Source organism: Saccoglossus kowalevskii, chromosome 18, assembly GCF_978046115.1.
Source record: "Saccoglossus kowalevskii chromosome 18, keSacKowa6.1, whole genome shotgun sequence".
NCBI classification, from domain to species: Eukaryota; Metazoa; Hemichordata; class Enteropneusta; family Harrimaniidae; genus Saccoglossus; species Saccoglossus kowalevskii.
Genome location: NC_140658.1, coordinates 33,556,866 through 33,584,214, shown reverse-complemented (window position 1 = coordinate 33,584,214; position 27,349 = coordinate 33,556,866). Strand labels below are relative to the sequence as shown.

The following is a 27,349-nucleotide window of genomic DNA, read 5'->3' as shown; positions in this document are numbered from 1 at the left end:
TAAAACTACAATTTTTTACTCAAGGTGACTAAGTACGAAGTTCTTGACGTCCACAAGAGCTTCCTGACACACTAATAGTTCGGTGGCTGTGTTGATGGGTGGTAACAATGTATTTCCACCGCAAAAACAATGATATTTTGGCAAGCCCAAATTTCAACCGTGAATCAATCTCGTGGTTAAAAATGGAAGTATGCAAATCAGATGACAGGGGAAGGACGCCCCCTACGGGAGCTATCCACTGTTATTTCGATTTTATTTAACCAGTATTATATGATAATTGGCAATTATCCCATTTGTTTATGAAATTAAAATTTCATTAACCAAAGGGGTTAGTATGCAATACTCTGTAATAAACGATGGACATTGCATTTTTTAAAAACTAATGAAGCACACTGTCTATCATCCCCATTTTTTTTTGCTGATTTCTATTCTGAAAAATTCGACCGTCCGAAAATGCACCTTAATTTTGACTCTAAAAACACGTCACATTTCTAACACCAATTATTTAAAACCGGTCGAAATTTTGGAGTTTTTACGGTACTTTAGATATCAGTGTGAAAGCTTAAAATTGGTTAATTATGCAAATTAGGTAATTAATATGTACAGATTTTAACCCACAATTATTCAGGTCTGTCTATTGTCCTACAGCATCCATGTACATTCATTGATATGTGATGTATAGTACCTGAGATATCAGTGTGAAAGTTGGTTAATTATGCAAATTAGGTGATTAATATGCACAAATATTTACCGGAAACTAATTGGGTCTGCATAATTCTAGATTCATTGAAATGTGATGATTAGTACTTTAGATATCAGTAGAAAAGCTGAAAATTAATTATGCAAATTAGGTAATTAATATGCACAATTATTTACCCTAAAACTAATCAGGTCTCGGCATAGTCCTAAAGGATCTATGTACCAAGTTTCATTGAAATGCGATGATTAGTACTTGAGATACCCGTGGAAAAGCTGAAAATTAACTAATTATGCAAATTAGGTGATTAATATGCACAAATATTTATCGAAAACAATCAATCTCTGCATAGTCCTCGAGTATGTAAGTACCAAGTTTCATTGAAATGTAATGCTAACTACTTATATCAAATGCTGAAAATTAATTAATTATGCAAATTAGGTAATTAATATGTACTGATATTACCATAAAAACTAATCAGGTCTCTGCATAGTCCTAAAGGATCTATGTACCAAGTTTCATTGAAATGTGATGATTAGTACTTGAGATATCAGTGGAAAAACCGAAAATTGACTAATCATTATGCAAATTAGGTAATTATTACCAGAAACTAATCAAAACCTAGCATTAGTTCAGAGCATCTATGTACCAAGTTTCATCAAAATCCAATGAGTGGTTGTTTAGATATCAGTGGAAGTCATGGAACCACTAAAAAATAGCTAATTATCATGCAAATTAGATAATTAATATGCACGGATTTTTACCAAAAATTAATCAAATCTGCGCATATGTTCAGAGCATCTATGTACCAAGTTTCATCAAAATCCAATGAGTGGTTCTTTAGATATCAGTGGAACAGTCATAGAACAGCTAAAAATTAGCTAATTATCATGCAAATTAGGTAATTAACGAGCATGGATTTTTACCAAAACCTAATCAAATCTGCGCATTGGCCCAGAGCATCTATGCACCAAGTTTCATCAAAAACCGATGTATGGTTCTTGAGATAGCAGTGGAACAGTCGGACACACATACACACACACACATACACACATACAGACACACTAACTGCAAAGACTCCCATTTTGTGCTTCGCACATGGGAGTCAAAAAACAGAAAGGTGTGTGCCTGGTTGGAATGATAATGTGAAAGAGTATCATACTATAGCACGCAATGCTTTCCTTTTATGGCGTGAAAATAGAAGTCCTCGTCATGGTTCGTTTTTTGAGTTGATGAAAAAAACACAAGCAAAATTTAAACATGCATTAAGACTTTATAGGAAAAATGAAATTCAAGCGAAAGCTGATGAGCTCGCGACCAATTATGCGAGTAAGAACCCGAGAAATTTTTGGAAGAAAGTAAATTCATACAGTACAGTTCTCGCGGAAGCTTTGGCTTCACTTCAGCTTCACCTTCGCTTCAGCATCGCATCATTATGGCATTGTTATGGCTTCAGCATCGCTTCAATGTCGCGACATTAAAAAGTTAGGCGATTATCGCTTCGCTTCATTGTGGCCTCATTATGGCGACAATGTGGCATCAGCATCGCTTCATCAAACAAAGAAGTACTGTACTCATTTCCTCCAAACCTCTTGACCGCTTCCGCTTTTGACCGGTCAATTTCCGTTTTATTTTCGACCGTGCAAAAATTCGGACTACTAAAAATTTTCTGGTTTTCATAGATCACGGTTACTAGTTTAGTAACCGTGCGTAGATGTTGAACAACCGTCAAAAGTTCAAATACTTTTTGTTTTAACTATCTATAATTATATGCACGCAATCTGACCCTTTGACCTAGATTTGGCTTGGATTGAATATTTTATTTTAGACAATATTCCGACGTGACGCACTGCTACAAAATGTATTCAACAGAAGTACAACATGGTTGTCTGGGTTTCTTTTCCTGATTGTGTTGAGTTTACGATTTGTATAATTATTGTTATTTCCCCCAAGGAGAACACAAGCCGAAGGACCATGAAGCTAAATAGAATTCCCACGCATTTCACTGAGTGAAAGAAAATATTTCTAAGGCTAAAATAAAAATGACCTACTATTACACCTCTTTGTGTATTTGTCAATTTTGTATATATTTGATATGACCGTATGATCGTAAATACCTAGAAAAATCTCGTCTTTCGTTAATAATTTCATTTGTTTGAAATGTCTACCGACCGTAATTTGTTTCTCCAAACGGTCCCGACGTCCGTCACTCAACACAGTCAGCATTTATTTATCGCAGTTCATGGGGATCATGTCTCGTAATTTGCGGGCTGTGCAACCAAATAATTAAACAAGTACTATTTATTGTATTTTTGTTTTACCTCGCGAAACTACAACAGAGCGTAGAGTTGTCGCGGTTAAATAGTCGCCTTGAAATCGATGGAACTTCAACTACTAGTATCCATTTCTCACCTTGAAATAAAAAAAAAAATCGAAGAGCATCGGGGGATATATTATTAACCAGTCTTACGAATCGCTAGCTTTATTTTATTCGAATTCATAAAATTCACGAGTTTTCGACATTTGTTGGCAACTTCCGCGCTAAAATGGTTGAAAATGTGGGTGTGGTTTTCTCGCAAAGTCCTGTTGATAATACGGACAAATATGGTTCTGTGACCCAGATCGTGCTCCGATCAGGTGACTCTCAGCCAATCAATGATGTTGTAACAAAACATATTTAACGCAAATTGAAGGGTCGTCGTACCATCCAATCTCCATCGTCGATTCACAATTTTTTGTTTGTGCTGTGACAGGCTTTGCAATTATTCACTGAAAAACATCGGTATATTTTGACAAACGGATGGGATTTTACCTCAGTTCAAAAAAAGAAAAAAAAAAAACAGGGCTGAGATACAAATCAATTTTGCAAGTTGGGAAATAAGGTAAACCAGCCTGGGGTCGACGATTTTCAGTACCGAAGGACTTCCGTGTGAATCATGATTTTCAAATTGTTCATCGGCTGGTCACCAAATATTTACGGCCACACTAAATGGACACGTTTTTTTCTGAAGCCCAATAAATTATTTCTGCATGTCAAGCGCTATTCGATTTTTTACAGGGCATGTGGCTCGTTTTCATTCGAAAATATATTTGTGAGAATACTTTTAAAGTACGTATAGACTGAGCTCAGATCACTGATCGTGACTTAACTTTGAGAATTGGTTGTCAAATTTTACCAGACCGACGCCACCACAACCATCCAATCATATGTTGGAAATGTACGCACTTGTTTTGGAACTTTGTATCAAGATGACTGGCGACGACGCCGACGCACCAGGCGGCGTACGTGTGTATTGCATGTTTTAGTAGTCCGGGCATGGGGTCGGACTCGGCTAAAACTAAACGAAACATAGAAAAATACCACCGAAATGAGGAATCTGAATCTGCTCTTCTAGCAGCAAATAAAATGAGCGAAAAAAGGTAAATTTTATGAGAAGAACAGTCTCACTTCGTATACAGCAAATTGTGTTGTATCAGAACTGACGATTGCATCTGTGATTTGAATTTATCACGATTTTCCTTCCAGTCAATATGAAACTCGTCACCTTGCCGATTGTAATGTACTTCGCAAAGTTTTTGGTGCCCAATACTCGCAACACTAAAATAATTAAACAAGATATCTTTTTAAAATGTCATTTTACTCTTGATCATATTATTTTATTCGCCTTGAATTTCAAATCGATTACATATCGAACTTCTGTACATGTTTTTGTCTACTACCCTTCTGCGTGCAAATAATGAGGTCATACTCATGTCACAATACTTTGAAGCTGATGCCATGTTGATGCCATGAGACTGCGAAGCTGAGGCCACGATGATGCCACAAAATAGCGAGGCGAACACAGCTTCAATTTTCAATGACGCGAAGCTGATGCCACAATGATGCGATGCTGAGGCGACAATGAAGCCATGCGTAGGCGACAATGATGCCACAAAAGCCAAAGCTTCCGCGAGAACTGTACTGTATAATAAGGTACCTCCTCAGTAGTTGGGTGTAATGGAAAAGATGATATTACTGATATGTGGCGTAGTCATTATGCAGACTTACTTTCATCTGTTAAAGATAACCAGAATGAATCTTACATGCATGTCAGATCTAGTATTTCTAATATTATATATGAACAAGACATGAATATTGAACCATTTGAAATTCAAAGTGCAATGAATAAATTGACCCTAGGTAAATCAGTTGCACCTGATGGCATCACAGCTGAACACTTGAAATATGCAGATCAGCGTTTGTGTGTGTTATTTTCCTTGTTGTTTTCAATGTGCCATGTACATGGCCTTTTACCTAATGTATGCTTGATACAATTCTTGTGCCCATTATAAAAGATAAAACGGGTGATGCTACAGATACAAATAATTACAGACCAATTGCGCTTGCTACATCTATCTCTAAAGTGTATGAACTGATTATTTTGTCTCGATGTGAAACTTTTCTTACAACTACTGATCATCAGTTTGGTTTCAAACAGAGTCACTCTACTGATATGTGTATTTTTGTATTGAAAGAGATTGTAAATTTTTATAAAACTCATAACAGTCCAGTTTTCCTCTGCTTTTTAGATGCTTCTAAAGCTTTCGATATGATTAATCAGTGGACCCTGTTTCGTAAGCTTTTTGGCAGGAATACGCCTGTGTTTCTAGTCCGAGTACTTTTATTCTGGTATAGAAACCAGGAATTCTCTGTGAGATAGGGACCATCTATGTCTTTCCCTGTTTTAAATGGTGTCAGACAAGGGGGAATATTATCTAGTCTTTTTGCGACTGAGAAAATTGGTTGTTTTGTAAGTGGGCAATGTAAGAATCACCTATTTTATGCTGATGACATTGTATTACTTTGTCCGTCAGTTAAAGGTCTTATAAGACTAGTTGGCATTTGCTGTATTTATTTCTGTATCAAACAGAATTATTTTTAATTCTAAAAAGTATGTATGTATTTCTATGGTACCTCCTCGTTGTAGAATTAGACAAATTCCATGCATATTTTTGAATGGTGTTGCAGTGCGATTTGACGACAAGCACACCTATTTGGGTGTGGTCATTAATAAACATAGAGCTTATAGTGATGATATTAATAGACAAATGAAAAGTTTTTACGCTAGAGCAAACTGGTTTATTTGAAGATTTGCTTACTGCTCTTCAAAAATAAAAATTAAATTGTTTCAGAATTACTGTATGACTATGTACTGCTCCCATTTGTGGTCTATACATACTAAAGGGCAGATTAATCAAGTTTGTGTTGCATATAATAATGCATTTAGAATTTTACTGAAACTTGGCAAGAGGGATATTACAGTACAGTTCTCGCGGAAGCTTTGGCTTTTGTGGCATCATTGTCGCCTACGCATGGCTTCATTGTCGCCTCAGCATCGCATCATTGTGGCATCAGCTTCGCGTCATTGAAAATTGAAGCTGTGTTCGCCTCGCTATTTTGTGGCATCATCGTGGCCTCAGCTTCGCAGTCTCATGGCATCAACATGGCATCAGCTTCAACTTATTGTGACATGAGTATGACCTCATTATTTGCACGCAGAAGGGCAGTAGACAAAAACATGTACAGAAGTTCGATATGTAATCGATTTGAAATTCAAGGCGAATAAAATAATATGATCAAGAGTAAAATGACATTTTAAAAAGATATCTTGTTTAATTATTTTAGTGTTGCGAGTATTGGGCACCAAAAACTTTGCGAAGTACATTACAATCGGCAAGGTGACGAGTTTCATATTGACTGGAAGGAAAATCGTGATAAATTCAAATCACACGATGCAATCGTCGTTCTGATACAACACAATTTGCTGTATACGAAGTGAAACTGTTCTTGTTATAAAATTTACCTTTTTTCGCTCATTTTATTTGCTGCTAGAAGAGCAGATTCAGATTCCTCATTTCGGTGGTATTTTTCTGTGTCTCGTTTAGTTTTAGCCGAGTCCGACCCCATGCCCGGACTACTAAAACATGCAATACACACGTACGCCGCCTGATGCGTCGGCGTCGTCGCCAGTCATCTTGATACAAAGTTTCAAAACAAGTGCGTACATTTCCAACATATGATTGGATGGTTGTGGTGGCGTCGGTCTGGTAAAATTTGACAACCAATTCTCAAAATTAAGTCACGATCAGTGATCTGAGCTCGATCTATACGTACTTTAAAAGTATTCTCACAAACATATTTTTGAATGAAAACGAGCCACATGCCCTGTAAAAAATCGAATAGCGCTTGACATGCAGAAATAATTTATTGGGCTTCAGAAAAAAACGTGTCCATTTAGTGTGGCCGTAAATATTTGGTGACCAGCCAAACAATTTGAAAATCATGATTCACACGGAAGTCCTTCGATACTGAAAATCATCGACCCCAGTCTGGTTTACCTTATTTCCCAAACTTGCAAAACTGATTTGTATCCCAGCCCTGTTTTTTTTTTCTTTTTTTGAACTGAGGTAAAATCCCATCCGTTTGTCAAAATATACCGATGTTTTTCAGTGAATAATTGCGAAGCCTGTCACAGCACAAGAAAAACTATGTGAATCGACGATGGAGATTGGATGGTACGACAACCCTTCAATTTGCGTTAAATATGTTTTGTTACAATATCACGAAGCACGACCTGGGTCACAGATCCATATTTGTCCGTATTGTCAACAGGACTTTGCGAGAAAACCACACCCACATTTTCAACCATTTTAGCGCGGAAGTTGCCAACAAATGTCGAAAACTCGTGAATTTTATGAATTCGAATAAAATAAAGCTAGCGATTCGTAAGACTGGTTAATAATAAAAACCCCGATGCTCTTCGATTTTTTTATTTCAAGGTGAGAAATGGATACTAGTAGTTGAAGTTCCATCGATTTCAAGGCGACTATTTAACCGCGACAACTCTACGCTCTGTTGTAGTTTCGCGAGGTAAAACAAAAATACAATAAATAGTACTTGTTTAATTATTTGGTTGTACAGCCCGCAAATTACGGGGCATGATCCCCATGAATTGCGATAAATAAATGCTGATTGTGTTGAATGACGGATGTCGGGACCGTTTGGAGAAACAAATTACGGTCGGTAGACATTTTAAAATAAATGAAATTATTAACGAAAGACGAGATTTTTCTAGGTATTTACGATCATACGGTCATACCAAATATATTCAAAATTGACAAATACACAAAGAGGTGTAATAGTAGGTCATTTTTATTTTAGCCTTAGAAATATTTTCTTTCACTCAGTCCACGTCCATGCGTGGGAATTCTATTTAGCTTCATGGTCCTTCGGCTTGTCTTCTGCTTGGGGGGAAACAACAATAATTATACAAATCGTAAACTCAACACAATCAGGAAAAGAAACCCAGACAACCGTATTGTACTTCTGTTGAATACATTTTGTAGCAGTGCGTCACGTCGGAATGTTGTCTAAAATAAAATATTCAATCCCAGCCAAATCTAGGTCAAAGGGTCAGATTGCGTGCATATAATTATAGATAGTTAAAACAAAATGTATTTGAACTTTTGACGGTTGTTCAACATCTATGCACGGTTACTAAACTAGTAACCGTGATCTATGAAAACCAGAAAATTTTTAGTAGTCCGAATTTTTGCACGGTCGAAAATAAAACGGAAATTGACCGGTCAAAAGCGGAAGCGGTCAAGAGGTTTGGGGGAAATGAGTACAGTACTTCTTTGTTTGATGAAGCGATGCTGATGCCACATTGTCGCCATAATGAGGCCACAATGAAGCGAAGCGATAATCTTCTAACTTTTTAATGTCGCGACATTGAAGCGATGCTGAAGCCATAACAATGCCATAATGATGCGATGCTGAAGCGAAGGTGAAGCTGAAGTGAAGCCAAAGCTTCCGCGAGAACTGTACTGTAGTATGACTCAAACCCTTGTACATAATCGTGTCACTACTTTTGAAGCTCTTCGTAGAAGAGAAATGGCGAATAATGCAATAATTACAGCTATTTATAGCCCAGATGTAATGAAATGTAGTACGCTTTTGAGTACTTGGCTGAGCCATGTTTTTTAACATATTTATTATGTACATTTCCTTGGTATTTATTCTTATTTTTCTGTAACTTTGGTTATGTTTATACGAGCTAGTACTCGAAATGAAGTAGAGTATTATTATTGCTTAACGAATACTGGTTATCGTTATATATGATACAGCGTGGATATCAACCACCGAGAATATATGTGAATGTGTGGATATGGTAACCATGTGTAAACTACGCTTTGTCATTGACCTGTTAAGAAAAGTGAAAGGCAGTATTAAATACTTCATACCATATTTACCTATCAAAAATTGTAAGTTACAAGTTTTTGAAAACATTATTTGCCAAAATCAATTCCAACAGATCGTACTTCAACATTGATAATTAACTTTCGCATTGCGTTACCAGAAAGTCTTTGTGGATTTCCGAAGAATTGGGTTGGTACAACACAACATTCTGATTGATTAATAACAGACTTGAAGGCCCAGGAACACCGTAAAACTCTAAAATTCCGACCAGTTTAAATAATCAGGTTTTTTTTTGAATTTTTAGATTCATGAAACCACCCAAAACTCTAAAGTGGACAACATTTTGGAGGAAATATTGGTCGTTTTGGAATAACATGGGAAGCTTTTTGGGTTTCTTAAAAAGCAATATACATGTATGTATGCAATAACGTGCGATACGTGCTCAGCTAGGGGTCACGACCTACATGACCTAATTTACACAAGAGTGAAAAAAAAAACAAGCACGTGACGGCGTATAAATAAAATTTACTAATAAGTTATAAACCTTAGAAAAGATTACATTTTGGGCGGTCAATGAAATTTGTAAATGTCCTTTTTTACAGTAGTCTTACAGTTATTGATAGAGTGCCACTGTCATTACAGTATCTGCAGTTATTGATAGAGTGCCACTGTCATTACAGTATCTGCAGTTATTGATAGAGTGCCACTGTCATTACAGTATCTGCAGTTATTGATAGAGTGCCACTGTCATTACAGTATCTGCAGTTATTGATAGAGTGCCACTATCATTACAGTATCTGCAGTTATTGATAGAGTGCCACTGTCATTACAGTATCTGCAGTTATTGATAGAGTGCCCCTGTCATTACAGTATCTGCAGTTATTGATAGAGTGCCACTGTCATTACAGTATCTGCAGTTATTGATAGAGTGCCACTGTCATTACAGTATCTGCAGTTATTGATAGAGTGCCACTGTCATTACAGTATTTGCAGTTATTGATAGAGTGCCACTGTCATTACAGTATCTGCAGTTATTGATAGAGTGCCACTGTCATTACAGTATCTGCAGTTATTGATAGAGTGCCACTGTCATTACAGTATCTGCAGTTATTGATAGAGTGCCACTGTCATTACAGTATCTGCAGTTATTGATAGAGTGCCACTGTCATTACAGTATCTGCAGTTATTGATAGAGTGCCACTGTCATTACAGTATCTGCAGTTATTGATAGAGTGCCACTGTCATTACAGTAGCTAATAAATAAATAAAACTTTCTTGTTGGTATAAATTCATCATGATGTAAGGGGTGATCTCAAATTGAAACATGCGGGTCAAACCTACGAAAACCCAAACTGCCCTAAAGCGCCCGAACAAAACCCAGTTTTGCGGTTTGGAAGTTTAAACAATAGACAGTGCGATTCAGGACAACCGCACAAATTTGCATAAAAACTGCAGTTCGAACCGATCTCATTCACACCTCATTCAAGCTGTTGTTTATTTTTAGAATTGACAGAGTTTACATTGCTTTTTGAAGACTAGATAGTTGTTTCTAAAATGTGTTGATTTATTGGTGTACAGTAGTCATTTTACCGTGTGCCTTGCTTAAAAAACACTCTTATGTATTGGTGAACAGCGTGCTGAATAAATTGTTTTGTTTTGATAAACTGTTATGCTCGAGTCGCAAATTGCGCAGAGGACGTGAATCAGACTTTTCATTGGGCTTGATAATTGATATGTGTCTCTGACAGCTAATAAGTATCAAAAGACGAACATTTGTTGATACAAAATTGCACTTGAGACTACTGTGTTCAAGCCTTTACTACTGTTGCGCGTTCAATTTTCAAACAGTTCTTTCAGGAGTGCAGCATCGCAAAATCCGGAAAAACAAATGCAGCGTACGCCATGAAAATTTATTTTGATTTGCTGCACATCGGTTATTTGCAGTTTTTCTTATTCAATTTCCAGTGACACGAAGTATCAAAACAGAAAATTACATTAAATGGACTCGCGCTGATTATTTACGGCTATTCATCTGCAGACGAGACTACTTATAAAAAACGAACCCTGACCTCTGAAAATACCTTATTCATAGAGTGCCTTGTACCTAAGACCGTCTCCCAAGGCGACACAGTGCACGTTGTGATATAGCAATCGATGCATGCTGGGTGACAAGGGGGAAATTCTGATTGAGGTAACCAAGATGGCTGCATTGAGTTGCATGATTTTCTGCGGTGTTTAAAACAACACCTCGCTGCCTACTTCGCCCTCAGTCCCTCAAGGCACTGTGCTTCGATGTATTTTCTAAAATAATCGTTTATTTTTAATTAACCAGGGGTTCGAAATGTGTGCATTTTGTCACAGAAAAGTAAGATATCAGCAACGGTAAATACCCGTAATTTCCCCGCAATGCCGTCAGCTGAAATGTTATGGTGTCGTAGCGCCGGAGTCGTAGCATTAGCCCCGACTTTAGTTTTGACACAGTGATAGAGGGACTGTGGTTTTCAGATGCCTTCGTAGAAAATGTTGCCATTATCGATTTAATACTTTCATCATATTTTGATAACTGTCTTCTTTGTTCTCTGTTGTTTGTTTTCAGTGGCGGTGTTAATGGGCAGTTAATCCGGAAGTAAGGTTCAAACCTACTACTAATTTGCATATTGTAGGTCTAGTAGGTCTGAATAGGGCAGGCTGGGTTAACCCAGGTTAACCCAGGTCTGACCCAGGTGTTTGAATATGAGATCATCCCTAAATCATTGAAAAAAATGCAACTTTATTTTATTTAAAACAATAAACACTGATTGTAACAATATCTCTTTTTGGAGGATGTGGTGGATGTCGAACCACAGTGCCTCCACAAACAGCCTGTTCGTTGTGTTCTTTTTTTAACTCCATGCTGCCATCTAGTGCATTGGATATGCGGATTAGCGGGCGGATGTGTACCACTCCATCCCAAATGTGTGAGACTGGTATTACCGGACGCTGTCTTTTGAAAAATTACTCCGGTGACATTGTGATTTTGGCGGTGTCAACATGGGGGGAAAATAAACTGCTTCAAAATAAGCAAACCGGGTAGTCAAATAAGTGTTAAAGTTGGGAGCTTGGCCGATGTAAAACGTACTCCGGGAAACAACAGCTCCCTGCGGGGACATTCTGCTTACATTCGAGAAACTTCTGTACTCCTAGTAATAATCATACTGTACTCTTCGGTTGCCCACGTCTGTAAATTTTGGCTTATTTTATTTTGTTGTAGGCCTACACGTCACACAGTCACATTTATTGTAAACACCTCACTGGAGCCCCATGGTGACACAAGTCAAGCGTCTAAGCAATCACAGAACCAGATTCACGCAATGGGGGCTGTCCTTTGCTTTATTGTTTTATTTTTTTGCTTTTTGTTTTTCTCAATGACCTGCAAAAACGTTGCGTCCGTTTTTATTCTGGATCAACTTTTTTAAGAGCAAATACAAACTGTGTTGGTTATTCGAATAAACCTTTTTTCAAAAGCAAATACAAACTCTGATGTTGTTTTTATTAAATAATAAATTTCATAGAGATAACAATAAATACATGTGACTTTAAATGTTATTTTAGTTCATGCAAATTACGTTGAAGCAAACCTGACCTCGCTCACACTCGACGAGTACAGAAACCCGTAATCGAACAGGATTGGTGCGAATTACCAAGATTTCCGGGACATGAAAGTTTGTTCGAATTTTCAGAGTTTCGGGGAGGGTCGAAATTTCGGAGGTCGCAAAACTACGGAAACCAGACCAAAACACAGGTGGCCGAATTTCTAGAGCGGCTGAATTTCTAGAGTTTTTACGGTACTATAAATACGCTTCTAAACAATAGGGATCAATGTCACATGACGTTGGGCTGCTGAAACAGGTTGGAGTTTAATCTCCAAAAACATTTACACAGTTCCTAATGTTTTTCTCATTATCACTTGTCATGTTTTAATGATATGAATACTGTGTTTAGTATTGTTTAACGTTACTGTTACTTGGTGATAAAGAGTGTATTCTGGAAATAGTGCAGCATATGATGGTAAATGAAACAGGAATGTGACTTGAACCAGACCAATAATGTTACATGTGAGTCAGTACAAATTAAATTACTGGCTTTTTCGTGGCTTTTTTTACAGTTGTTTAAGAAAAATGGTAAATTCATGCCGTAACTGTGCCCATGTGCTGGCTCATAGCTAAATCGTGATAATTTTTTTCTTCTCTAAACGTGACAACTAAATCTAGCCTTTACAGTCACGCTAACAGTATGAGGACAAATGACTAAACATATTTATTTTAGATAATACAAGTTCCAACAGACCTTGTAAATTCGGGTGGTACGTAATTAATATTGTAATAGTTTCTTTTTTGGTGACCATTTCTATTTCTTCATTCAATGACGTCACAATTTCGTAATATCTCCCTCAATCTGTTGCACGGTAATTTAAAATTGTCATCTGCACTCTCACTGATGCTCGGGCATGTGCCCACCCCTAAAAATACACATTTTTCTGAGTGTGGACACACTAAGGGATTGGTCAGTTACTTTGGCCTAGGGGGGGTCGGCAGATTCCATTTTGCCAGCTGTAAATCTCAGTTGACCCACCCCCTATCAAATAAAAAAAAGTGGGTGAACCCCCCACATTATATTTTAAAACTTAAAACATGCTGACCCCCTAAAAAACAAAGAAACATTAACAGTTTTGGCTCTGACATGATTACAAAATGTATTATATGTGCATTGAAAATATCGTTGTTTGCCATAATTTTTTAGCGTTTGCATTTAATAGACCTTAGGAGGGGAGGGAAGCATAAAGCCAAAAAATGACTACAGAAAAGGCTGCAGGAAGGAGGGAAATCTATGCTGCTAAAGATAGTAAATAAAAGCAAAGCTGTGGAGTACTTACTCGATAATCGCCCTTATAAGATAGGAAAAGAGGATTTGAATCTAGGCAGTTTGAACTCTTTGAAAACTAAGTTGGATTTAAAATATCTTTTATATCTTATAGACCAGGAAAGCTTTACACCCGAAGCACAGTCTGTGCTTATGAAAACAAAGGAAACTTTGATTTTTGCTTAAAATTTGTGTTGGATTTTGGTATTTTACAGAGCAAAATATGCATATTTAAAAGTTAAAAAAACAAAAAAACTATTTATTTATTTTTTCATCATTTATTTTAATTTATATATCAGCATTTTCACAAATTTAACTTTTGTTGATTTGCTGAACAAAAACTGTCACTGCTCTTTGTACTAATTGCTGTGTTGTCTTTCCATCTCCTGTTATAATTGGATAAATCCAGTAAATATCTTATAGTGACTTCAGACTTTAAATAAAATAATCTGATATCAGCAGCACATGGACTTGGGATGTGTTTAAAACTTAACTGTATAATTGGGGTTCTAGCCGCATTGCATAATCTGTTATTTGGCAACTTTAACCTCAAAATATTTAGCCTATAATATTTCTTGCATCAACAAATTTATAGGCAATATAGGTAATAGTTATTATTAAGAACACATTTGTACGATTAACTTTTTTATCGTTTGTTCTGAAATAAAATTTTTAAAAATATATGCATGAGCGCGTGTGTGAATTCTGGAAAACATGATATCAAAAACAGGGTGACCCACCCTATTCGCACAATCAAAAACAGGGTAACCCCCCCTACTGATCCACCGACCCCCCCTAGGACGAAGTAACTGACCAATCCCTAACATGGTTGAGTCAAGTGTCGGGCGTGTTTTTTATTCGGGAAACACCATTTAGGTAATCCTTTAGATGAAATCCAGAATCAAATAATGGCGCTGCCACCGCCACTTGGGGGAAACCTTGACCTGTGTCACGTGATCAAAATGATATGAATGACAGAAATTAGACACGCACCTTTGGATCCCACTGACACAGTGCACCATCTTCATGGCCAGTTATAACACAGTCATCTAGTGGACCCCATATAGCACTTGTTACCTTAGGTCTGTCAATTGTTATTGTTGTGGCAGCGTCTCCATTCCCTGAAGAACAAAAAGTATGGCTTGATTCAGAACTGCAAACTTTTCAAGATTATTGAATAACATTGTTTACGAATGACTTGGTAATTACAGTAATTATTACTGTGTTCAACGGATGAATACTTCATAGTTCTGTACAGACTGTGTGTATTACTGTGTTCAAAGGGTCAATACTTCATAGTTCTGGCCACACCGTGTGTATTACTGTGTTCAAAGGGTCAATACTTCATAGTTGTGGCCCCACTATGTGTATTACTGTGTTCAATGGGTCAATACTTCATAGTTCTGGCCACACCGTGTGTGTTACTGTGTTCAAAGGGTCAATACTTCATAGTTCTGGCCACACTATGTGTATTACTGTGTTCAAAGGGTCAATACTTCATAGTTCTGACCACACTATGTGTGTTACTGTGTTCAAAGGGTCAATACTTCATAGTTCTGGCCACACCGTGTGTATTACTGTGTTCAAAGGGTCAATACTTCATAGTTGTGGCCCCACTATGTGTATTACTGTGTTCAACGGTTCAATACTTCATAGTTGTGGCCACACTATGTGTATTACTGTGTTCAAAGGGTCAATACTTCATAGTTGTGGCCACACTATGTGTGTTACTGTGTTCAAAGGGTCAATACTTCATAGTTGTGGCCACACTATGTGTGTTACTGTGTTCAAAGGGTCAATACTTCATAGTTGTGGCCACACTATGTGTGTTACTGTGTTCAAAGGGTCAATACTTCCTAGTTCTGGCCACACTATGTGTATTACTGTGTTCAAAGGGTCAATAATTCATAGTTCTGACCACACTATGTGTGTTACTGTGTTCAAAGGGTCAATACTTCATAGTTGTGGCCCCACTATGTGTATTACTGTGTTCAAAGGGTAACTACTTCATAGTTCTGTACAAACTGTGTGTGTTACTGTGTTCAAAGGGTTAATACTTCATAGTTCTGGCCAGACTGTGTATTACTGTGTTCAAAGTGTCAATACTTCATAGTTCTGACCACACTATGTGTGTTACTATGTTCAAAGGGTCAATACTTCATAGTTCTGTACAAACTGTGTGTGTTACTGTGTTCAAAGGGTTAATACTTCATAGTTCTGACCACACTATATGTGTTACCGTGTTCGAAGGGTCAATACTTCATAGTTCTTTCCAGACTCTGTGTGTTACTGTGTTCAAAGGGTCAATACTTCATAGTTCTGTACAGACTGTGTGTATTACTGTGTTCAAAGGGTCAATACTTCATAGTTCTGGCCACACTGTGTGTATTACTGTGTTCAAAGGGTCAATACTTCATAGTTCTGACCACACTATATGTGTTACTGTGTTCAAAGGGTCAATACTTCATAGTTGTGGCCACACTATGTGTGTTACTGTGTTCAAAGGGTCAATACTTCCTAGTTCTGGCCACACTATGTGTATTACTGTGTTCAAAGGGTCAATAATTCATAGTTCTGACCACACTATGTGTGTTACTGTGTTCAAAGGGTCAATACTTCATAGTTGTGGCCACACTATGTGTGTTACTGTGTTCAAAGGGTCAATACTTCATAGTTGTGGCCCCACTATGTGTATTACTGTGTTCAAAGGGTAACTACTTCATAGTTCTGTACAAACTGTGTGTGTTACTGTGTTCAAAGGGTTAATACTTCATAGTTCTGGCCAGACTGTGTATTACTGTGTTCAAAGTGTCAATACTTCATAGTTCTGACCACACTATGTGTGTTACTATGTTCAAAGGGTCAATACTTCATAGTTCTGTACAAACTGTGTGTGTTACTGTGTTCAAAGGGTTAATACTTCATAGTTCTGACCACACTATATGTGTTACCGTGTTCGAAGGGTCAATACTTCATAGTTCTTTCCAGACTCTGTGTGTTACTGTGTTCAAAGGGTCAATACTTCATAGTTCTGTACAGACTGTGTGTATTACTGTGTTCAAAGGGTCAATACTTCATAGTTCTGGCCACACTGTGTGTATTACTGTGTTCAAAGGGTCAATACTTCATAGTTCTGACCACACTATATGTGTTACCGTGTTCGAAGGGTCAATACTTCATAGTTCTATCCAGACTGTGTGTGTTACTGTGTTCAAAGGGTCAATACTTCATAGTTCTGTACAGACTGTGTGTATTACTGTGTTCAAAGGGTCAATACTTCATAGTTCGGTACAGACTGTGTATATTACTGTGTTCAAAGGGTCAATACTTCATAGTTCTGGCCACACTGTGTGTATTACTGTGTTCAAAGGGTCAATACTTCATAGTTCTGGCCACACTGTGTGTATTACTGTGTTCAAAGGGTCAATACTTCATAGTTCTGACCAGAATGTGTATATTACTGTGTTTAATACTCACTCATCTGTTGTGGATCCCGGACATCGTAAAATAACATTTTACATCCATAACCCATCTGTTTGTCAGTTGTAAACATCAGGTGCTGACCAGAAAATGAAAATCCACATGTCCTTACTGCTGTATTTGTGTCTATTTTACCAAGCTGCCTTCCTACAGTAAATTATATACAAATAAATCTGAAAATGTAAAACCCCTAAGGTAATCACTACTTCTTATAAAAGAAAAAATGGTGTGCTCTTGTGGGTCCCTCATCAGGACACTATTTTGGAGATCAAGGTGTGCTACCGCTGTGTTATAAATAACCCCTAATTGGGTACCGAGACTACCAATCAATATGCCGTTTCAATGGTGAAATAAATTTCAATAGAAATTGCAACCCGAAGACACTACTAGTTAATATATGAGCCCATGCAAGTCCACTGAGTGAAAAGCCGCTAGTACGATCTAATGAATTTCAGAACAGGACAAGGGGATATCACAACATTGGTTGAAAACAGCAATCCGGCGTTAGAAATCTGATTATCCCTGATCTACTTTCTCCTACCATGGAAACAACAAGAACATATTTATCAACCTCTAATTTATCCTGTGAATCCCAGTTTTAATTTTTACTGGAGGACCTTTCTGGTTAATGTAGTGATCACTAAGTGACTATGTGCTCCTGATATTCCACTCCTACATGTAGTCTGCATCATGGTATAACTTGTATTCATTTTCACTTTGAGACAGAGTACCACTCTGCATTTTGTAATAAGCAAAAATAAACACAAACCAGCTAATTTATACTCAGTTGTATGAATTTATTTTTATGCCAAAAATCCCATGCTAAGACGCAGAGTTGGTCTTGCACATTATACAAATTATTTCTGAATCTAACAATAAGCCCACATTCTCACCTGTTTCACAGTCCCACACTCTGCATGTATTATCTGCAGCACCTGTCACAACTGTAGTTGTATCCCCTAGCGACCACAAGGTAAGGAGAATGTACACATCAAGTAATACATGTATATTCTCATTCTCATACTTTGGAGTTAATTATATGCAAATTAGTTCAAAATTATTTATTTCTATGCAAATCAGCTTTGCTCATTCAACCATTAATTTATTTTTTTATTTCATGTACGGAATATTTACGGAATGCAAGGTTCGCAGTCGGTGATTTATATGTTCTCAAAATATTCCGCGTTCATGAAATACAATGCGCTTTACGAAGAGCATGGAGTGGAATTCAAGAAAAAATGCTAGCCATCAGCAAAATATGCAATGTTTTCAAAAGATACGCCATTAAAAATTGATAAAGTGGAAAAGTATGTGGAAGAGATAAAATATGTATTCAATTACATAAATAAATACTCATGGTAAACTAATCTGGAAGCCATGTTTGATGTTTTTGACCGCTTTTCAAATTCAGTACATGAACTGCTATAGAATGCACTGTTCCCCTGATGGGTGGGTCCACCTGAAGCCCCTTGTGGAAAACACAACTGTAAATAGTGAATGTATGGCACGTTTACATTTGTAGTTCAAAGATGAGTATGTTCTCACAAAAATTAACAAGCAGTCTGTCCGCTGAAATAGCTCCGCTGTAAGCAATGCACATTGCTTTTCACCAAAAATAGAGAATTGAAGGTTTCATTACAAAATGAACAAATTTGAGAGAGCTCCACATGTAGTACCTATATATGTAATATCAAAGCAAGTGGACTTGCGGTTTTTAACAAGAAGTTGAAAATATTACTTTTTACCAAAAATGACAAAAATATTCACCAAAATTAGAGAATTGAAGATAACATCATGAAATGAACAAATCTAAGAGAGGTCTACCCAAGGTACATATACACCAAGTATCACAGCATTCAGGCTTGTATTTTTCAAGAAGAAGTCGAAAAAGTAAAAAGTTGACACGGACGAAGGCGGACGCCAACAGACAATCACTCATATGATAAGCTCCACTCGACAGCGGAGCTAAAAAAATAATGATTTGCACATTGTCAGAATTCTACTGAAAGGATACATGATGCATCCACACACCATACTGCACCAGTGTGACCTTCAAAGGTTCCTAACCTCTCACCATTCAGTGAATACCATACATTTGGATGGTGGTCTTTGGCAACTGAGAATAACAGGTCACCTTCTCTATTGTACTTGACTTGGGTTACAGAACGTTCATGTCCATGAAGAAGTATAGGCCTCTGTAATTAATGGAATAAAATTCAGCTGATTACAGAAAACAGTGTGCATAATACGCAATTTGAGCAGACACTAATGAGCAGTTTACCAATTTACTGAAAATAGACATAAAGGCACAGCATGTTGTAGCATGTGAAATGTGAGACACTGGTTATTCAAGCACATTTGAGTTGAGCAGATTTCTAGTTTGAACAAAAGTTCCCAAACACAAGTTGTTTCTAGGGACTAAAAAGTAATAAACTAGGGGGCAAACCAGGAGGCAAACGTAAATCGAAGACAAACCATAAAGTGGTTGAATCGCCAGCTGCCGACAAAGCAGATGCCGAAGAAACGGAAGTTGGTCACGCTGAAATACAACGTGCCGTCAAAGATGTGATACAATTTTTGCAAGACAATGTTTGCGATTCGGAATCGTCGACATCCGCCACAACTGCCAACGCAGAAAAGCAGGGGCCTGAACATATCGACCCAGTGAGTACGCAACAAAACGTCGATGTCACCAAAGAAATGGTACAAGAAAATGTATGCGATACAGAACAATCAACACTTGCGGGTTTATTTAACAAACTATTAAATCAAAGAAAGCTTAGAAAGAACTCCCATGTGCTGAGAGTATTGGAGACACATTAAATATAATTCGAAATTACTTAGCTGAAAACTAATTATGCAAATCAGAAAATTAATATGACCAGATTTGAGTGTAAAACTAATGAGGTCTGCGCAATGTAACAGAAAATCTATGTCTCCAAGTTTAATTGAAATGTGATTAGAACCAAAAAATTATGAATTATTATGCTTATTAGGGAATTAATATGAACAGATTTTTACCCCAAACTAATTAGGTTTGTACATTGTCCTAGAGCATCTTTGTACTAAGTTTCATTGAAATGGAATAATTAGCACCGTGAAAACTCCAAAATTTCGACCCCTCTAAAAATTTGACCGCCTATTTATTTGCCGGGTTTCGGTGTTTTATTTACCTCCAAATTTTCGACTCCACTAAAAATTGCCGACTCATTCTTATTCGAAAATTGCGACCAGTTTTAGTTTTCCCCCAAACGAAAAAAAGAACGATGTGAGCGTTCAAACGGGACCTTCCTCAAAGGCATGAATCCGGGTTTCTGATTGACTGAGAGATTTTTATTTTATTGGTAACGAAAATATATTCTAAATAAACGAAGTTTCAAATAAAAACGAACACAAAAATCTCGGCATGCTGCGTTTCTGAATTGTTGATTATTACTGTACTCAGTAGTGATTATAATAATGTACACAAAATAAATTTGTTGAATGGTTATGAAATACAAATAAAAGTCAACTTAGTTTCATCGTAAGCGAATGATTCCGGTCTCGTATAAACGTTTGATGCTGTAGGATATCCGCCATGTTCTCTTAGGTCAAATAGGTCAAATCGCTAATTAACCAATCAAAAAGCTGGATGATGCGAAAACGGCATGATTTTTTTTAAATAAAAAAATTAGTTGTTTTTAAAAAATAAACTGGTCATCTGAAGAATAATTTAACATTGTTCACAGTGATAACAGCTCATTCTCGAAAGGAAGCTTACCCGCTCACGCTAGTCACGATAAAAATCATACACGTGTACTCTTGAATAGACAGACGTCAATGACTACGGTAAAACTTAGACTCTATTTTAGCCGGCAGGATTGATTGAAATGTCCGAAAAATGACGCCAAAATACACCTTAAAAGTCCCATTTTATTTTCCTAAATCCCATTATATTTTTTAATCCAAGGGCGAATTTACGGCAGAATTTGGTCCCTCAAATCACCGGTACGGTGCTCAAATAAGGGACACGTGAGCTTTGATTCTAACCGGATACATTGCACTGGGTCGGGGAGATCGTTTGCTAAACTTCCATGTATCTTTTGTCCAATGGGTACCTGTACTTCGAACATTCGCAAGTTTTCCTAGGTAGTGCGAGACAGCTTTGTCTTTTGACCTATTAGTTTTGTGCTGACCTCTTCTCCACGTCTTGATGTTTTGTTTTGCTTGTCATAATACTCACTGATTGATGACTTTGTTTAGATTTTGAGTTACAACTCGGCCACGACCTTTGCTTTTACCGTGAAACATGAGGAAGTTTACGTCAATTGACGGACATTGCATTTTTTAAAAACTAATGAAGCACACTGTCTATCATCCCCATTTTTTTTTGCTGATTTCTATTCTGAAAAATTCGACCGTCCGAAAATGCACCTTAATTTTGACTCTAAAAACACGTCACATTTCTAACACAAATTATTTAAAACCAGTCGAAATTTTGGAGTTTTTACGGTACTTTAGATATCAGTGTGAAAGATTAAAATTGGTTAATTATGCAAATTAGGTAATTAATATGTACAGATTTTAACCCACAATTATTCAGGTCTGTCTATTGTCCTACAGCATCCATGTACATTCATTGATATGTGATGTATAGTACCTGAGATATCAGTGTGAAAGTTGGTTAATTATGCAAATTAGGTGATTAATATGCACAAATATTTACCGGAAACTAATTGGGTCTGCATAATTCTAGATTCATTGAAATATGATGATTAGTACTTTAGATATCAGTAGAAAAGCTGAAAATTAATTATGCAAATTAGGTAATTAATATGCACAATTATTTACCCTAAAACTAATCAGGTCTCTGCATAGTCCTAAAGGATCTATGTACCAAGTTTCATTGAAATGCGATGATTAGTACTTGAGATACCCGTGGAAAAGCTGAAAATTAACTAATTATGCAAATTAGGTGATTAATATGCACAAATATTTATCGAAAACAATCAATCTCTGCATAGTCCTTGAGTATGTAAGTACCAAGTTTCATTGAAATGTAATGCTAACTACTTATATCAAATGCTGAAAATTAATTAATTATGCAAATTAGGTAATTAATATGTACTGATATTACCATAAAAACTATCAGATCTGTGCAGTGTCGTATGACATCTATGTACCAAGTTTCATTGAAATGTGATGATTAGTACTTGAGATATCAGTGGAAAAACCGAAAATTGACTAATCATTATGCAAATTAGGTAATTAGTATCCACGGATTATTACCAAAAACTAATCAAAACCTAGCATTAGTTCAGAGCATCTATGTACCAAGTTTCATCAAAATCCAATGAGTGGTTGTTTAGATATCAGTGGAACAGTCATGGAACCACTAAAAAATAGCTAATTATCATGCAAATTAGGTAATTAATATGCACGGATTTTTACCAAAAATTAATCAAATCTGCGCATATGTTCAGAGCATCTATGTACCAAGTTTCATCAAAATCCAATGAGTGGTTCTTTAGATATCAGTGGAACAGTCATAGAACAGCTAAAAATTAGCTAATTATCATGCAAATTAGGTAATTAACGAGCATGGATTTTTACCAAAACCTAATCAAATCTGCGCATTGGCCCAGAGCATCTATGCACCAAGTTTCATCAAAAACCGATGTATGGTTCTTGAGATAGCAGTGGAACAGTCGGACACACATACACACATACACACACACATACACACATACACACACACACACATACACACATACACACATACACACATACAGACACACTAACTGCAAAGACTCCCATTTTGTGCTTCGCACATGGGAGTCAAAAACGTGTTGTGTATGCACACGCATCGCCAATGGACACACGTGATGATGAACTTGTATTGGACGAAAAAACAGGTGAACAAAATACCAGATGACATCATAGTTGCAAATGACGACGATACAGATTCAGAAATCGATGAAAATCAAGCTGAGAATGACGATTTTTTAGAGCAACGTTACCCACCTGTACTCAATAGCGACATTGAAATTGAATCAGACACAGAAATTAGTGCTACATTCAATTATGTTGCCTCTGGCACTGGTGAATGGAGAATGGCAACGGAGGAAGACGGCGATATATTTACTATTCCAGTTTTTGAACACGAACCTGGACCAACTTTCGAACTGCCTTCATATGCTCGTGAGGTGGAATATTTCTACAAATTTATCCCACCAGAACTGATAGAACTGGCTTCCATCGAGACCAATAAATACGCCAAATATCATCAAAAACACATTGCAAAAAAATTAAATGCCCGCTGGCGTAATACAAATTTCAGTGAAATGCAAGCATTCTTTGGTGTGATGATATGTATGGGTGTTGATCACAAATCAGCAATCGACGATTATTGGTCGAGTGACCCCTTTCTGCAGAATATGGGAATTGCGTCAGTAATGACTCAGGCCAGATTTCAAATGCTAATGCGTTATTTTCATTTAGCTGATCCAGTTAATGACCCACGGCGGGATCCTGACATTGAACGTCGTCGTCAACAATCGGAGGCTGACCCGTTGTATAAAATCAACCCGTGGCTGAAACCCGTACTCGAAAATTGGCAGCGATACTACCAGATGGGACAGGAAATTTCGATTGATGAGGGTATGATTAGATTCAAGGGACGGTCCAAGTTTAAGCAGAGATTGCCCCACAAACCCGACCGTGATGGCTTCAAAATATGGCAGGTGTGCGACTCGACAACGTCCTACATTGCAAACTTTGAACCATATTTGGGGATGAAATATAAAACTACAATTGAGGGGAGAAGGAAAGAAACTGGGACAATCAAGAAGACAACACACTGGTTGCTACAGCCCTTCACAGAAAAAAACCATATTCTTTTCTGTGATTCGCTTTTTACGTCAGTTAACACAGCCCTTGAATTACAAGACAAAAAAGTGTACATGGTCAGTAGTTTTAGCAGACGAAACCGGAAAACCATGCCTCTGCAATTAATTCCTGAGAGAAAAAGCAAGAAGCTGAAATTGAAAATTGGTGAAATGAAAGCAGCAACTAGACCGAACGACACTATCAATATTACTGCATACCAGGATGACAGCGCGCAAATATTGATTTTAAATACAGTCTATCCCCCACAGGCTACGTCGGCAGAAGCAGTAGATGACGAGAGACGCGTGCCTGTATCGTTACAATGTTACAGACATCACATGGGTGGCATGGATCGTTCTAACCAAAGGCGAAAATACTATCACACGGGCAGAAAAAACAATCGTTGGTGGATCTACATGGCCTGTTAACTCATAGATGTTGCATTGGTCAATGTTTATGAATGTTTCAAGGCATTGAATCGCATGAATAAAGTAACTCACAAATTCTTCAATATCCGCACAGGTAAACAACTGATTGGTGGACACTCGAGTAGAATTCAAAAATCCATAAGAGAAGTTGGCTCTCTTCCAAGTAACACGTCATTTATTCGTATTATCAGAAACATCGAAAGGATGCCCAATTTGTAAAGTTCACCTTCATGCGGGCGAATGTTTCGCTGCTTTTCATCACAACATGGCACTGAGGGGAAAACGCACCGTGGGAACACAAACACGAAGTACGGAAGAGCAGCTCTCGACATCAGGCAGACGCATGGGAGCAGCCTGCCAGGGTGGACGACTGAGAAAGGCGTACAACAAATAAATTTGGGACTTATTACAGCGTCACGAACTGTACAATAGTTTAAGTTGGTGAAAATACGTTATCGTTAATTTAGTTTCATGCTCACTCGGTATTTATACGTTTTAATGTCGGGATAGTTCATCGGGTCTAGTCGGTGGAAATACGTTTCTGCGCGAGTATATATACACGCCAAGTCCCTGCAGTTACGTTCTAGCTAGTACGTTTTATTTCAAGTCGTTAAATATACGTTGAAATATTTAGTTAGTTAATCAGGTCATGTCGGTGAATATACGTTGCCGTGTGAAGGTAACCCCGATCAAGTCGTTGCAGTTACGTTCTCGTTCGTTTTAGTTTCAGTTTGAGTCGTTAAATATACGTTGCAAGTGTGGGCTTACTCGTACGGTCAAGTCGGTTAATATACGTTAGAGCTTGAATATAACATCAGTTAAGTCACGGAAAGTACGTTGTAATATGTTACACATGTAGTTCAAGTCGTTGAATGCACGTTGCAATTAGAAATGTATGCTGACAGATCGAGTACATCAAACACGTTTCCCCCCGTATGTGTGCCAAATATCCCTATATTCGAACTTGCATTCATGTAGTGACCTTGTACTTGCTTGTAATGTGTTTTCAATTAAGCAATATTTATTTCAATGTTTAACATGTGTTTATTGAGACTGTACAAAGGGCAAAACATCGTTACTTAACGACAGTAAAAAATGTGTATTGAAATAAAACTGATTTTTTTTATACGAGAAATTGTTGTCCATGGTGGTAATGAAGTGTGTATGCGAACAGATTGCAAAAAATGTGAAAACTGAGGTCGATACAGTCTGTTAACTATGGCCTATTTTTGCAAAAATGTCTGGCAGGATAGCATGCACAGATGCTGGCTACTGTAGTGCATTGAATCATGACCGTTTTTCACCGACTTAATCTGATAGCATGAAACTCCCCTGACCGGAAGAGGGTTACCGTTAAAATCCTATTATAAGCCGCATACCTAATAGAAACCGCACCCCTGATTTTGGCTTCAGTATTGAAGAGTTCTCAACAAAAATTGAAAACATGAAAAGTACCTATTACTCACCGCACCCCCAATTCAACAAGACCGTGACTGACATTGTTTCAACCAGCTGGTACATTGTTCCTAATCCTATTCATTTGTTTCGACAACATGCCTAAAAATATTCACACCTCTTTATTGTTCAGTAGTGTTAGGATGTCAAACACGCAGTGAAACTGCTTTTGTTCTTGCGACAACTTTCGTCAATACTCCTTATGAATACGTCCGTGTGTCGCAAGTTTTCGACAATGAGCTGTTATCACCGAAAAACTGTTAACTTCTTTTTCAATGATCAGTTTATCTTTCAAAAACAACTAATTTCTTGATTTAAAAAAAAAGTCATGTCGTTTTCCCATGGAAATCAAAGCCAAAAGATCGCACTACATTATCGGTAAATCACTTTCGTGTTTCGTTCACCATGAAGTCGGTGACCTGTTATTAACATATTTAAATGAACTAAGGTGGTGAACTGAGGTGAACACGTGGGCACCATCCAGCATTTTGATTGGTTAATTAGCGACTTGACCTATCCGGTCAAGTAACGTCTCGTGTGCATTCAAACTACATGGCGGATGTCGTATCGTACATGTCGTATCGATCGTTTACACGTGACCAAAATAATTCACTTACGGTGAAACTAAGTTGAATTTTACTTGCATTTCATAACAATTCAACGAATTTATTTTTCGTGGGTTATTATAATCACTACTGAGTAATAATCAACAATTTCAACACTTCGAAAACAAGTAAGTTATTCACTTGTGAGCCGAAGCATGGCCGGATTGCGTTAGCGTACCCATGGTACGGTACTTTTTTAGTGCCGTACCATGATCATTTTTCTACTAAGCAATGCACTAATGTTTGTTTTTATTTGAAACTCGTGTCAGAATATACTTTCTGTTACGAAGAAAATTAAAAAAAATAAATGCATATTACATTAAATATACTGAGTATTTTTTTCATGGAAAGTTTTTTTTATGACGTGACGCTTATCACTCTTCCCCAAAAACTAAATTGGAGGTACGCTTATATTCAAAAGGTTGTACGGTGTATTGTTTGTTTTGTGCAAGTGATGTGGGAAAAAACGACCACACCCATTTAGTGATTGCAATATGTATGTAATAGAAACCGCACCCCGAACTTGAGCTGTTGATCCCAATTTTTTATTTGATACATTGTAATATAAACCGCGGTTTATAATAGGATTTTAACGGTAAGTCAGTTACCGGTAGTTTCATTTGGTTTCTTCTTTTCTTGTTTTTACAGGAATTCGCACATTGTTTTTATGCAAGTATTT

The 27,349-nt window shown here is 37.2% G+C and overlaps 1 protein-coding gene across 1 annotated transcript in view; it reads right to left on the bottom strand.

Moving 5' to 3' along the window:
• Nucleotides 1-27,349, bottom strand: part of LOC100369369 (eukaryotic translation initiation factor 3 subunit I-like) — a 70,153-nt gene that overhangs the window by 39,755 nt on the left and 3,049 nt on the right. Inside the window, exons 2-5 of the mRNA XM_085492670.1 lie at nucleotides 19,330-19,510; nucleotides 18,209-18,274; nucleotides 17,313-17,462; nucleotides 14,829-14,956 (exon numbers count right to left, since the gene is read on the bottom strand). Of these exons, the coding sequence (XP_085348796.1) occupies nucleotides 14,829-14,956; nucleotides 17,313-17,462; nucleotides 18,209-18,274; nucleotides 19,330-19,510 (525 nt within the window). The remainder of the gene's footprint in view (nucleotides 1-14,828; nucleotides 14,957-17,312; nucleotides 17,463-18,208; nucleotides 18,275-19,329; nucleotides 19,511-27,349) is intronic.